This window comes from Orcinus orca, chromosome 7 (genome assembly GCF_937001465.1).
Source record: "Orcinus orca chromosome 7, mOrcOrc1.1, whole genome shotgun sequence".
Lineage (NCBI taxonomy): Eukaryota > Metazoa > Chordata > Mammalia > Artiodactyla > Delphinidae > Orcinus > Orcinus orca.
In genome coordinates this window covers 63,610,765-63,625,203 of record NC_064565.1, presented here as the reverse complement: position 1 = coordinate 63,625,203, position 14,439 = coordinate 63,610,765, and the positions used below count along the sequence as shown (strand labels likewise).

Sequence of the window (14,439 nt, the reverse complement as noted above, 5' to 3'; positions counted from 1 at the left end):
TAGCCTACAGTTTCAGGATTTGTGATAATTTAAGGTGATATGTAGAATTAAAAAGCTAGAAGTGCATCTTTATTTGAGCTCTTACCATCGACATTCAAGTAAGATATTGGTGGGTATGGGGAATGACAGAATTGAATTTTATGTTATCGAGTAGGCAGGGGATCATGAAACTTTCTGTAAAGCACCGGATAGTAAATATAGTAAATGGCTTTGAGAGCCGTATGGTCTCTGTTGTAACTACGCAACTCTTCTAAAGTAGCCATAGACAGTATGTAAACAACAGCGTTATTGTGTTTCAGAAAGAGGCAGCAGCCTGGATTTGGCACATTTGTCCACTTCTTGTAATTTTTGCAAGAAAAAGATAAGATTTGTTTATGATAATATATTGTTTATGCAGAGTGGAAGTTTTCCTTTGTAAACTGTATTGGCAAAAAAAGTTTACCCAAAAAGATAGCAATAGTATAAAGGAGAATGGGAAGCTAATGGTACCTAATAGTAAAGAATACTTTTTCAGCATTTCTATGACTACTTTAATTACCTCATAAACACTTGATAATTACAGAATATACTTATTTACTCATTTCTTAGCATTACCATTTTTTTATCTTGAAAAAACAATTCTACAGTTTTCACTGGCGTTTTCACTAATTCTGATAAACATTCTTTATCATAACTTGGGAAGGATTATTGTAAAAAGATATGATGCATAACTGGGTGACGATTCTATTTTATTTGAATTTATTTTGAAAAATAATATCAGCAGGTAGACTTAGATCAAGGCTTGTTGTGTAAATATATACATGTAGTTGAATTGTAGGTTCAGAAGTGGAGTACTCTACAGCCAGCTTTCAGTGTCACATTTTATAGATTTCTTATTACAAGTAGTTTTGACCCTACAGATGCCTTCTAGTGCCACAAAACATTATTAAATGTAAGTCATTTGTGATATTGACTAATGGTGGTATGTTGGATGTTGAACCTAATACATACTTTTTATTCTTATTCTCAGAGATTCGTCAGCGACCTGCAGCTCAAAGAAACCTTTCTCCAGCACCAGCAGGCTCTAGCCAGGGCTCTCCCTGCAAAGTTCCAGTATCTCCTGGACCACCAAAGGACACTTCGGCCCCTGGTGGACCCCCAGAAAGAACTGTTATTCCAGCCCTATCGTCAAATGTGTTACCAAGACGTTTTGGATCCCCTGCTACTTCAGTGCCTGGAATGGGTAAACAGAGCACTTAATGTTATTTACAGTTTATATTGTTTTCTCTGGTTACCAATAAAACGGACCATTTTCAGACAGTATGGAAATGGCATTTCATTTGGAAATAGCAGAGCAGTTATCTGATTAAGCAGGAGTTCCATATTCAATTAGCCATAACTCTTTACAGCTGGCACCTTGTGATACTGAAACCTATTTCTTGAGCTCATTTAACTGTTATGGCTTCTTTGTTTAAATGGCAATAAAACTTTGTAGTATTCTGTAGTCAACAGTATAGCATATCTTTTTATATTCAGCTTTAGAATGGTCCCAGATTTATATAAAATGACGATAGAAGAGAACATTTTTGGAATATATTCGTGCTTTTTGCTAGCCCCTTCATATATATTTTTAAATATGACAATTACTTAACATATTTCAGGAAGAATATTCATGCGTTGTGGTGTATAATACTACTAATGTTAATGTGGGCTTGGTAGATTTTTCTTTTTTTAAGCCATAGAACCTTAGTATCTTCTGACAGATACTTTAACATAAAGTTCTATTGAATTAATAACAATAATTCAATAGAATTACTACTATTACCCTTTACTAGTATTTCATTTCTTTGGACTCTCTTTTTTCAGTGCTGTAGATCTCTAGGGGAAGACCCCATTTTTGGAGTGTAATAGATTATATTACCCTGCAGCTTTCTTTTGGAGTGTGATTGGGACATGGAAGTCCACTATATCAGCAGATCACATTAGTTTATGTAGATTTCCATGTCTGATTATTGAATATGATAGTAAATTATTTATTTTATTTTAGAATATTTAATTTTAATTTAGATTACTTTCATATTTCATGACTAATTGCATATAATTTATAATGATTTTGAGGCTAGTTAGTAGTTGATATCAGGTATTCAGGGCACTTATGTAATAAAATCAATAAGCAATCTAAATGTTACTAATGCAGTAGACTTTTTTTCCTGCTTTTTCTTCAAAAAAAGCAGCATAAGATTTTAGAAAACTATTAATTTATAAATACATTAAGAAAGCTAGCTACAAATGAAATGAATACAAAACATAACTTTTAATTATTGGTTATTGAAAAAATACTTTTAAACTTGACATATAATGATGTCACTCAAGACAGCCATATATTTTGTGAAGTTGAGTAAATTAAAGTGATTGAAAATTATTCATCTTTCAGTTGTTATCTAGTTGATCCAAGATACCCATATTTGTAAAGTAAAGCTCTTAGTTGTTTAATGAAAGAACATTTTTTGTGAGAATGCATGAGTTATGTACATTTGTATAACTAGTTTTAAAGAAATTAAAGTTTAGCAATTTATATAAAATAATAAAAATTATATACTAGCACATGTAAGAACAGGATTATAGCAGGAGCAATGGCCTACCATTTCATGATCATGTAAATATAACATATTTTACTGAAGTTTTTAATTAGTTTCTGTGTAAAAGACTTTGTATTTAAGTTGTACATTGCCAAAAGTATGAATGAGTTAAGTGATTTCTTACAGCGAAGATTAATAATTCATATTTTCATTATGCCATATTTGTGGAAGAGAATCAATTTAATGTGTATTACCACAGGGCTCCCATATGTTTGGAAATTAATAACCAGCAGGTACTTGATAATTTGCCAAGCTGTGTAAAAATGACCAGTATTCCTACAATGATTGCTCTTGATGTTTTTATTAATTACTGTTACCCATAACAGCATGAATACAAAGATGTGTTATTTTAAAAGTTATTAGTATGCAAGGGAGTTAAGATAGTTTTATGAAATCTGTTGTTTTATTTATCCAGATTCCTTTCTGGACATTTTCATTTTAAACATGTAGAAGTAAAATACTCCAGCAAAAGTTAAGTTGGCTTAAATGCTTTCAAAATCTAATTTGGCATGTTTATTCAAGTTGAAAATTTGGTAATGAGGGATGACACTTAATGTCTACATTCAAGTTAATGTTTTGATGATGATGATTGAATGTTGTTAGTACGACTATACCAATAACTGATGAAATCTGAAAAATGTACTTGATTTGTAATACTAAAAACTTATTCTAGAACCTAAATTTCATTTACTAGCTATAATTCTACATCATTTGCCTTTTTAAAGATGGTAACAACCTTTAGATTTGTGATTATTTACAAAGCAAATCTCTTTCTTATCTTTTAACATATTAATATCATATTACTGCCCTAAAGCCATTTTTTAATGCATTAAAGTATTTGTCACAGCCATTTTGAAAACCTTTTATGCATGTATTGCAGGGTTTATTCCAACAAGACCGCATTTTGTTTCAAAGTCTTCTACGAGGTCTCCACGTAACCTCCATTGCTGCCTATCTTACTCTTATCTGGCCTTGTTTTACAAAGGCAAACATCACATCTTATTTATTTTATTCTCTCACTTTCTTCTCAGTGCCTTCTGTGTAGTCTCTCAGTTCAGAGTATCTCCTGCACACAGTTCTGTTTCAGTTTTCAGAGACTGTGGAGTTAACAATTCATAAAGTTTGAATGTGCAATCTTTGTTTTTGTTGCTACTGTTTTTATATGATGTAATCATTAACTAAATTCTGGGTTATTCCTCCACTCCCCATTCTCCATTCATCTCTTCTGATACTGGCTAATTTATTACATGAACACAATGTATCTCTCTATTTATTTAGATCTTCTCTAGTTTCTCTCAACAATGTTTTGCAGTGTTCAGTATATAGGTTTTGCACCTTTTGGGGTTAAATGTACATCTAATTTTTTCATGTTTTTATCATATTTTAAATGATATTTTATTAACTATTTCCATTGTTCATTGCTATCATATATAGAAATAGAGTTGATTTTTGTATATTGATCTTGTATCCTGTAATATTGCTAATCTCACTTGTTAGTTCTGATAGCTTTTTTTCTTATCGATTCCATAGTATTTTCTACATAGGCTGTCAGATTGTAAGTAAGGACAATTTTACTTCTTCTTTTAAAATCTGGATTCCTTTCATTTCTTTTTCTTGCCTTATTATACTAGCTAGAACCTTTAGTGCAGTGTTAAATAGAAGTGGTGAGAGCAGACATTCTTGCCTTATTGCTGATCTTAGGAGGAGAGCATTTACTTTTTCTTCATTCAGCCTGATGTAAGCTATAGGGTTTTTTTTTTTTAATAGATACCCTTTGTCAGATTGAGGAAGTACCCTTCCAATCCTAGTTACAAAGGTTTTTATCAGTAAAAGATGATGGATTTTGTCAAATGCTTTTTCTGCATCTATTGAGATGCTCATGTAGGGTTTTAGTTTGCTTTTTTGTTTTAACATCACTTTTAATTAATTCACTATCATATGGTGAAATACACTGATTGATTTTTTTAAAATAAATTTATTTATTTATTTTTGGCTGCGTTGGGTCTTTGTTGCCGTGCGTGGGCTTTCTCTAGTTGCGGCAAGCGAGGGCTACTCTTCGTTGCAGTGTATGGGCTTCTCATTGTGGTGGTTTCTCTTGCTGCGGAGCACAGGCTCTAGGCATAGGGGCTTTAGTAGTTGTGGCATGCAGGCTCTAGAGTGCAGGCTCAGTAGTTGTGGCACACGGGCTTAGTTGCTCTGCAGCATGTGGGATCTTCCCAGACCAGGGATCGAATCCATGTCCCCTCCATTGGCAGGTGGATTCTTAATCACTGCTCCACCAGTGAAGTCCCTGATTGTTTTTTGTTTGTTTGTTTGTTTTGTTTTTTGCGGTACGCGGGCCTCTCACTGCCGTGGCCTCTCCCGTCATGGAGCACAGGCTCCGGACGCGCAGGCTCAGCGGCCATGGCCCACGGGCCCAGCCGCTCCACGGCACGCGGGATCCTCCCGGACCGGAGCACAAACCCGTGCCCCCTGCATCGGCAAGCGGACTCCCAACCACTGCGCCATCAGGGAAGCCCCCTTATTGGTTTTTTTAACATTGATTTTTAGATGTTAAACCACTAGCTTTCCTGAGGTAAATTTCACTTGGTCATGATGTTTTATTATTTTATATATATTGTTGGGTTCAATTTGCTAAAATTTCATTAGAAATATTTACATCAATTTTCCTTAGGGATATTGGTCTGTAGTTTTGTTTTTGTTTTTTCTTGTAATTTTTTTTTCTGGTTTTGGTATCAGAGTAATGCTGGCCTCACTATGAGAAGGTATTTTCTCATCTTTAATTTTATGGACAAGTTTGTGTAGAAATGGTATTATTTCTTTCTTCGAATTTTATTTTTTAATAGAGCGGGTTCTATTAGTTACCTGTTTTATACATATTAGTGTGTATATGTCAATCCCAATCTCCCAATTCATCACACCCCTTCCCACACACCGGCTTTCCCCCCTTGGTGTCCATACATTTGTTCTGTACATTTGCGTCTCTATTTCTGCCATGCAAACCAGTTCATCTGTACCATTTTGCTAGATTCCACATATATACGTTAATATACGATATTTGTTTTTCTTTTTCTGACTTACTTCACTCTGTTTAACAGTCTCTAGGTCCATCCACGTCTCTACAAATGACCAAATTTCGTTCCTTTTTATGGCTGATATTCCATTCTATATATGTACCACATCTTCTTTATCCATTTGTCTGTCAGTGGGCATTTAGGTACTTCCATGACCTGGCTGTTGTAAATAGTGCTGCAGTGAACATTGGGGTGCATGTATCTTTTTGAGTTACGGTTTTCTCTGGGTATATGCCCAATAGTGGGATTGCTGGGTCATATGGTAATTCTATTTTTAGTTTTTTAAGGAACCTCCGTACTGTTCTCCATAGTGGCTGTATTGATTTACATTCCCACCAACAGTGCAAGAGGGTTCCCTTTTCTCCACACCCTCTCCAGCATTTGTTGTTTGTAGATTTTCTGATGATGCCCATTCTAACTGGTGTGAGGTGATACCTCATTGTAGTTTTGATTTGCATTTCTCTAATAATTAGTGATGTTGAGCAGCTTTTCATGTGCTACTTGGCCATCTGTATGTCATCTTTGGAGAAATGTCTATCTGGTCTTTTGCCCTTTTTTTTATTGGGTTGTTTGTTTTTTGTAATATTGAGCTGCATGAGCTGTTTATATATTTTGGAGATTAATCCTTTGTCTGTTGATTCGTTTGCAAATATTTTCTCCCATTCTGAAGGTTGTCTTTTCATCTTGCTTTGTAGTTTCCTTTGCTTTGCAAAAACTTTTAAGTTTCATTAAGTCCCATTTGTTTATTTTTGTTTTTATTTCCATTACTCTAGGAGGTGGATCAAAAAAGATCTTGCTGTGATTTATGTCATAGAGTATTCTTCCTATGTTTTCCTGTAAGAGTTTTATAGTCTCTGGTCTTATATTTAGGTCTCTAATCCATTTTGAGTTTATTTTTGTGTATGGTGTTAAGGAGTGTTCTAATTTCATTCTTTTACATGTAGCTGTCCAGTTTTCCCAGCACCACTTATTGAAGAGACTGTCTTTTCTCCATTGTATATTCCTGCTTTCTTTATCAAAAATAAGGTGACCATATGCGTGTGGGGTTTATCTCTGGGCTTTCTATCTTGTTCCATTGATCTATGTTTCCGTTTTTGTGCCAGTACCATATTGTCTTGATTACTGTAGCTTTGTAGTATAGTCTGAAGTCAGGGAGTCTGATTCCTCCAGCTCCGTTTTTTTCCCTCGTGACTGCTTTGGCTATTCGGGGTCTTTTGTGTCTCCGTACAAATTTTAAGATGATTTGTTCTTGTTCTGTAAAAAATGCCATTGGTAATTTGATAGGGATTGCATTGAATATGTAGATGGCTTTGAGGAGTATAGTCATTTTCACAATATTGATTCTTCCAATCCAAAAACATAGTATATCTCTCCATCTGTTGGTATCATCTTTAATTTCTTTCATCAGTGTCTTATAGTTTTCTGCATACAGGTCTTTTGTCTCCCTAGGTAGGTTTATTCCTAGGTATTTTATTCTTTTTGTTGCAGTGGTAAATGGGGGTGTTTCCTTAATTTCTCTTTCAGATTTTCCATCATTAGTATATAGGGATGCAAGAGATTTCTGTGCATTAACTTTGTATCCTGCAACTTTACCAAATTCATTGATTAGCTCTAGGAGTTTTCTGGTGGCATCTTTAGGATTCTCTAGGTATAGTATCATGTCATCTTCAAACAGTGACACTTTTACTTCTTCTTTTCCAGTTTGTATTCCTTTTATTTCTTTTTCTTCTCTAACTTCCATAGCTAGGACTTCCAAAACTATGTTGAATGATAGTGGCAAGAGTGGACATCCTTGTCTTGTTCCTGATCTTAGAGGAAATGCTTTCAGTTTTTCACCATTGAGAATGATGTTTGCTGTGGGTTTGTCATATACGGCCTTTATTATGTTGAGGTAAGTTCCCTCTGTGCCCACTTTCTGGAGAGTTTTTATCCTAAATGGGTGTTGAATTTTGTCAAAAGCTTTTTCTGCATCTATTGCAATGATCATATGGTTTTTATTCTTCAGTTTGTTAATATGGTGTATCACATTGATTGATTTGCGTATATTGAAGAATCCTTGCATTCCTTGGGTAAACCCCACTTGATCATGGTGTATGATCCTTTTAATGTGCTATTGGATTCTGTTTGCGAGTATTTTGTTTGAGGATTTTTGCATCTATGCTCATCGTTGATATTGGCCTGTAGTTTTCTTCCCTTGTGACATCTTTGTCTGGTTTTGGTATCAGGGTGATGGTGGCCTCATAGAATGAGTTTGGAAGTGTTCCTTCCTCTGCAAATTTTTGGAAGAGTTTGAGAAGGATGGGTGGTAGCTCTTCTCTAAATGTTTGATAGAACTCACCTGTGAAGCCATCTGGTCCTAGACTTTTGTTTGTTGGAAGATTTTATATCACAGTTTCAATTTCAGTGCTTGTGATTGGTCTGTTCATATTTTCTATTTCTTCCTGGTTCAGTCTTGGAAGATTATACCTTTTTAAGAATTTGTCAGTTTCTTCCAACTTGTCCATTTTATTGGCACAGAGTTGCTTATAGTAGTCTCTTAGGATGCTTTGTATTTCTGCAGTGTCTGTTGTAACTTCTCCTTTTTCATTTCTAATTTTATTGATTTGAGTCCTCTCCCTCTTTTGCTTGATGAGTCTGGCTAATGGTTTATCAGTTCTGTTTATCTTCTCAAAGAACGAGCTTTTAGTTTTATTGATCTTTGCTGTCGTTTTCTTTGTTTCTATATCATTTATTTCTGCTCTGATCTTTATGATTTCTTTCCTTGTAGTAACTGTGGGTTTTGTTTGTTCTTCTTACTCTAGTTACTTTAGTTGTAAGGTTAGATTGTTTATTTGAGATTTTTCTTGTTTCTTGAGGGAGCATTGTATTGCTATAACCTTCCCTCTTAGAACTGCTTTTGCTGCATGCCATAGGTTTTGGATCATCGTGTTTTCATTGTCATTTGTCTCTAGGTATTTTTTGATTTTCTCTTTGATTTCTTCAGTGATCTCTTGGTTACTTAGTAACGTATTGTGTAGCCTCCATGTGTCTGTGTTTTTTATATTTTTTCCCCTTTAATTGATTTCTAATCTCATAGCGTTGTGGTCAGAAAAGATGCTTGATATAATTCCAATTTTCTTAAATTTACCAAGGCTTGATTTGTGACCCAAGATGTGATCTATCCTGGAGTATGTTCCATGTGCCTTTGAGAAGAAAGTGTAATCTGCTGTTTTTGGATGGAATGTCCTATAAATATCAATTAAATCTATCTGGTCTATTATGTCATTTAAAGCTTGTGTTTCCTTATTAATTTTCTGTCTGGATGATCTTTCCTTTGGTGTAAATAAGGTGTTAAAGTCCCCCACTATTATTGTGTTATTGTCGATTTCCTCTTTTAGAGCTGTTAGCATTTGCCTTATATATTGAGGTGCTCCTATGTTGGGTGCATATACATTTATAATTGTTATATCTTGTTCTTGGATTGATCCCTTTCGTAGTGTCCTTCCTTGTCTCTTGTAACATTCTTTATTTAAAGTCTATTTTATCTGATATGAGTATCGTTACTACAGCTTTCTTTTGATTTCCATTTGCATTGAATATCTTTTTCCATCCCCTCGCTTTCAGTCTGTTTGTGTCCCTAGGTCTGAAGTGGGTCTCTTGTAGACAGTATATATACGGGTCTTGTTTTTGTGTCCCTTCAGCAAGCCTGTGTCTTTTGGTTGGAGCATTTAATCCATTCACATTTAAGGTAATTATTGATATGTATGTTCCTATTACCATTTTCTTAATTGTTTTGGGTTTGTTTTTGTAGGTCCTTTTCTTCTCTTGTGTTTCCCACTTAGGCAAGTTCCTCTGGCATTTGTTTTAGCTCTGGTTTGGTGGTGCTGAATTCTCTTAGCTTTTGCTTGTCTGTAAAGTTTTTGATTTCTCAGTTGAATCTGAATGAGATCCTTGCCTGATAGAATAATCTTTGTTGTAGGTTCTTCCCTTTAATCACTTTAAATACATCATGCCACTGCCTTCTGGCTTGTAGGGTTTCTGCTGAGAAATCAGCTGTTAACCTTATGGGAGTTCCCTTGTATGTTATTTGTCATTTTTGCCTTGTTGCTTTTAATAATTTTTCTTTGTCTTTAGTTTTTGTCAATTTGATTACTATGTGTATTGGCATGTTTCTCCTTGAGTTTTTCCTGTATGGGACTCTCTGCACTTCCTGGACATGGGTGGCTATTTCTTTTCCCATTTTAGTGACGTTTCCAACTGTAATCTCTTCAGATATTTTCTCGCATCCTTTCTCTCTCTCTTCTTTTTCTGGGACCCCTATAATGCGAGTATTGGTGTGTTTAATGTTGTCCCAGGGGTCCCTTAGGCTGTCTTCATTTCTTTTCATTTTTTTCCCTTTATTCTGTTCTGTGGCAGTGAATTCCACCATTCTCTCTTCCAGGTCACTTATCTGTTCTTCTGCCTCAGTTATTCTGCTATTGATTCCTTCCATTGTATTTTTCATTTCAGTTATTGTATTGTTCATCTCTGTTTGTTTGTTCTTTAATTATTCTAGGTCTTTGTTAAACATTTCTTTCATCTTCTGAGTCTTTGCCTCCATTCTTTTTCCGAGGTCCTGGATCATCTTCGCTATCATTATTCTGAATTCTTTTTCTGGATGGTTGCCTATCTCCACTTTATTTAATTGTTTTTCTGGGGTTTTATTTTGTTCCTTCATGTGGTACATAGTCCTCTGCCTTTTCATTTTGTCTTTCTGTGAATTTGGTTTTTGTTCCACAGGCTGCAGGATTGTGGTTCTTCTTGCTTCTCCTGTCTGTCCTGTGGTCTGGTATTATTTCTTAATAATAAATTAAAATTTTACAGGTTAAAGTACCTGGGCTTGGTGTTTTCTTTGTGGAAGGTTTTTTTTTGCAACTAAAAATTCAGTTTTTTAAAGGGAAAACTACAGACTAATATCCCTCATGAACATGGATGCAAAAATTCTTAACAAAATTTTAACAAATTAAATAGTTATCTAATTGTTGTTGAGTGAGTTGTGGTAGTTTGGTAGTCTTTCGAGGAATTTATTTCATCTAACTTATAGAATTTATTGGCATAAAGTTATTCATAATATACCCTTCTTATTCTTTTAATATCTTTACTATCTCAATTTATGTCATTTGTCTCATTTTGTTTTTTATAAATTTATTTATTTATTCATTTATTTATTTTTGGCTGCATTGGGTCTTCGTTGCTATGCACGAGCTTTCTCTAGTTGCAGCAAGTGGGGGCTGCTCTTCTTTGCATTGTGCAGGCTCCTCACTGCAGTGACTTTCTTGTTGTGTAGCATGGGCGTTTAGGTGCCTGGGCTTCGGTAGTTGTGGCGCATGGGCTCAGTAGTTTTGGCTCGCGCGCTCTAGACCGCAGGCTCAGTAGTTGGGGCTCACGAGCTTAGTTGCTTCTTGGCATGTGGGATCTTCCTGGTTCAGGACTCGAACCTGTGGCCCCTGCATTGTCAGATGGATTCTTAACCACTGCGCCACCAGGGAAGTCTGTCTCATTCTTAACGTTAGTATTTTGTATCTTCCTTTTTTTTTTCCCTGATTAGTCTGGCTAGAGGTTTATCAATGCAATTGGTCTTCTGAAAGAGCTAGCTTTTCTCTATTATTTTTGTATTTCCTCTTTTATTAATTCCCTCTCTGATCTTTATTATTTCCTTTATTCTGTTTACTTCAGGTTTCATTTGCTGTTTCCTTTGTGGTTCTTAAGGTGGAAGCTGAATTCATGGATTTTAGGCCTATCCTGTTTTGTAGGTGTTTAGTGGTATAGTGTTTAGTGTTATAAATTTTCCTCTAAGTATTGCTTTAGGTGCATGTCATAAATTTGACATGTTTTTTTGTTTGTTTTCATTCAGTTAAAAATGCTTTCTAATTTCTTTTTTGATTTTTCTTTAAAGCCTGGATTTTTCATATGTCTATTATTTAGTCTCCAAAACTTTGGATATTTTCATGATGTCTTTTTGTTGCTGATTTCTAATTTAATTCTATTGTTATCAGAAAACATACTTTGTATTATTGAATCTTCTTAAATGTATTGAGACTTGTTTTATACCTCATACTATCATTTGTCTTGTTGTATGTTTTATGTTCACTTGAAAGGAATATATATTCTGTTCCTGTTGGGTAGAATGGCTATAAATGTCAATTAGGTCAAGTTGGTAGTAGATAGTATTCTATGTCATCAATGATTTTCTGTCTGTTTGTTCTGTCAATTATTGAGAGGATGCTGTTGAAATCTCTGACTATAATTGTGTCTTTGTTTCTTTTTGTAGTTCTGTTAGTTTTTGAAACTCTGTTACGATGCACATATATGTTTAGGATTATTATGTCTTCTTGATGAATTGACTCCTTGTCATTATGAAATTACCCTTTTTATCCCTGATTATATTCTTTGCTCCCGAATCTACTCTGATTGCTATTAATACAAGTGCTCCAGGTTTCTTTTGATTAGTGTTAGTGTATTTATATATTTTTCCTGTCATTTACTTTTAACCTGTTTGTGTCCTTATATTTAAAATGGGGTTTTTGTAAGCGGCATCTATTGGGTCTTGCTTTTTTATCCATTCTGACAATATTTGCCTTATAGTGAGGATGTTCAGGCCACATAAATTTAATGTAATGATTAGTATGTTTAGGTTTGAGTTTAAATCTTTTATTGTGCTATTTTTTTTCCTATTTGTCCCATCTGTTCTGCTACCTTTCTCCTGTTTTCTGCCTTCTTGTGGGTTGAGTGTCTTTTATGATTCCATTTAATTCTTTTTGTTGCCTTATCAGCTATAGTGCTTTTTTGTTTTTGTTATTTTAGCAGGTATTTTAGAGTTTGCAGTATGTATCTTTTATTTGTCATAGTTCATCTCAAGTAATATGATACCACCTCTCGCATAGTTTACGAATCAAGCTACAGTGTACTTATGTTTCTCTCCTTCTGGCCTTTGTGCTATTGTTGTCATACATTTTGCTTATATATGTATTATAAACCCCAGAAGAAATTACAGATATCCCCCACATTTTGAAAGTTCACTTTACACCACTTTGCTTTTATGAAAGACCTACATTAGTACCTGTTTTCACTAACTGAAAGAAATCGGAAGAGGGTTTTCGCTTTTACAAAAAAAGGTGGAAAGCAAAAATAGCGTTTAGCGTTTGTTTTGCAGTGAGCTGTTATAGAGGCAGCGCACATCCTGAGCAGCAAGAGTGGCACCGCCAAGCTACTTCCCTGGGAACTACACTCAGCATCTCAGCATCAAGCCGCCATAGCTTTGAACTTTGTCTGTGAACATCTGTGTTTTATCTCAATTTATTTTGTGCATCCATTAGCAAGATGTATCCTAAGGTAATTGCTTCTTCACTTTATGCCATTTTGGCTTACAAAAGCTTTCATGGGAAATTTTGGACAGGAAGGGAAATCATGTATTACTTTTTCTTTAAGCCACTGATTATTTTTTAAAGTGATTTAAATAATAAATTTTATGTATTTACCCACATGGTAACCATTTCAGGTACTCCTCTTTCTTTTGTGTAGATCCAGCTTTCTGTCTGATGTCATTTTTCTTCTGCCTGAAGGATTTCTTTTAACATTTCTTGTAGTACAGTTCTGCTAGTGATGAATTCTTTCAGTTTTGTATGTCCAAAAAAAGCCTTCATTTTTAAAAGATGTTTTCATTAATACAGAGTTCTTTCAGAACTTTAAAGATACTGTTTCACTGTCTTCTGGCTTGCTTATATTCTGATGAAAAATCTGTCATTCTTATCTCTGTTTCTCTGTATATAATGTATCTTTTTCTGACTGCTTTTTTTTTTTTCGGTACGTGGGCTTCTCACTGTTGTGGCCTCTCCCGTTGCGGAGCACAGGCTCCAGACATACAGGCCCAGCGGCCATGGCTCACGGGCCCAGCCGCTCCGCGGCATGTGGGATCTTCCTGGACCAGGGCACGAACCCATGTCCCCTGCATCGGCAGGTGGACTCTCAACCACTGCGCCACAGCTGACTGTTTTTAAGATTTTCCCTCTATCACTGGTTTTAAGCAGTTTGAGTATGCTGTGCCTTGGCACAATATTATTTATATTTCTTGTGCTTAGGGCTTGTTGATATTCTTGGGTCTGTGTGTTTGTTTACAGTTTTCGTCCAATTTGGAAGAGCTTTGTGCATTATTTCTTCTAATATATTTTTCTTTCCCTCTCTCTCCTCTTCTGAACTTCAGTTATATATATACTAGGTGCTTGAAGTTGTTCCACGGCTCAGTGATGATTTGTTCATTTAAAAATCTTTTTAGACTTTGTGTTTCATTTTGTATGGTTTCTGTTGCTCTGTCTTGAAGTTTACTAATTTTTTCTTGTAATGTCCAAACTGCTATTCATTTCATCTGTGGATTTTTAAATCAAGATATTATAGATTTCACCTGTAGAGATTCAATTTGGATCTTTTAAATTTTTTTCATGTCTCTACTTAACATATTAAGTCTTTCCTCTGGATTCTCAAGCATATGGAATATAGTCATAATAAGTGTTTTAGTATATTTGTCTATTAATGGTGTCATCTTTGTCATTTCTGGGTCACTTTTGATTGATTTTTCTCATATGGGTTGTATTTTCCTGCTAATTTGCATGTCTAATAATTTTTTATCTGATGTCAGACATTGTAGATCTAACCTTATTGGGTACAGGATGTTTTCATATTCCTATACAGAGCTCCTCTGAATACTTACCCGATGACCTGTGAGTTATGAAGTT

The 14,439-nt window shown here is 34.9% G+C and overlaps 1 protein-coding gene across 3 annotated transcripts in view; it reads left to right on the top strand.

Annotated features, from left to right (window-relative positions):
- LNPK (lunapark, ER junction formation factor) overlaps nt 1-14,439 on the top strand; it is an 83,384-nt gene that overhangs the window by 56,139 nt on the left and 12,806 nt on the right. For all 3 annotated transcript variants that reach the window (XM_004267341.3, XM_033423618.2, XM_033423620.2), the window contains exon 9: nt 1,010-1,222. In XM_004267341.3, coding sequence (XP_004267389.1) covers nt 1,010-1,222 — 213 coding nt within the window. The remainder of the gene's footprint in view (nt 1-1,009; nt 1,223-14,439) is intronic.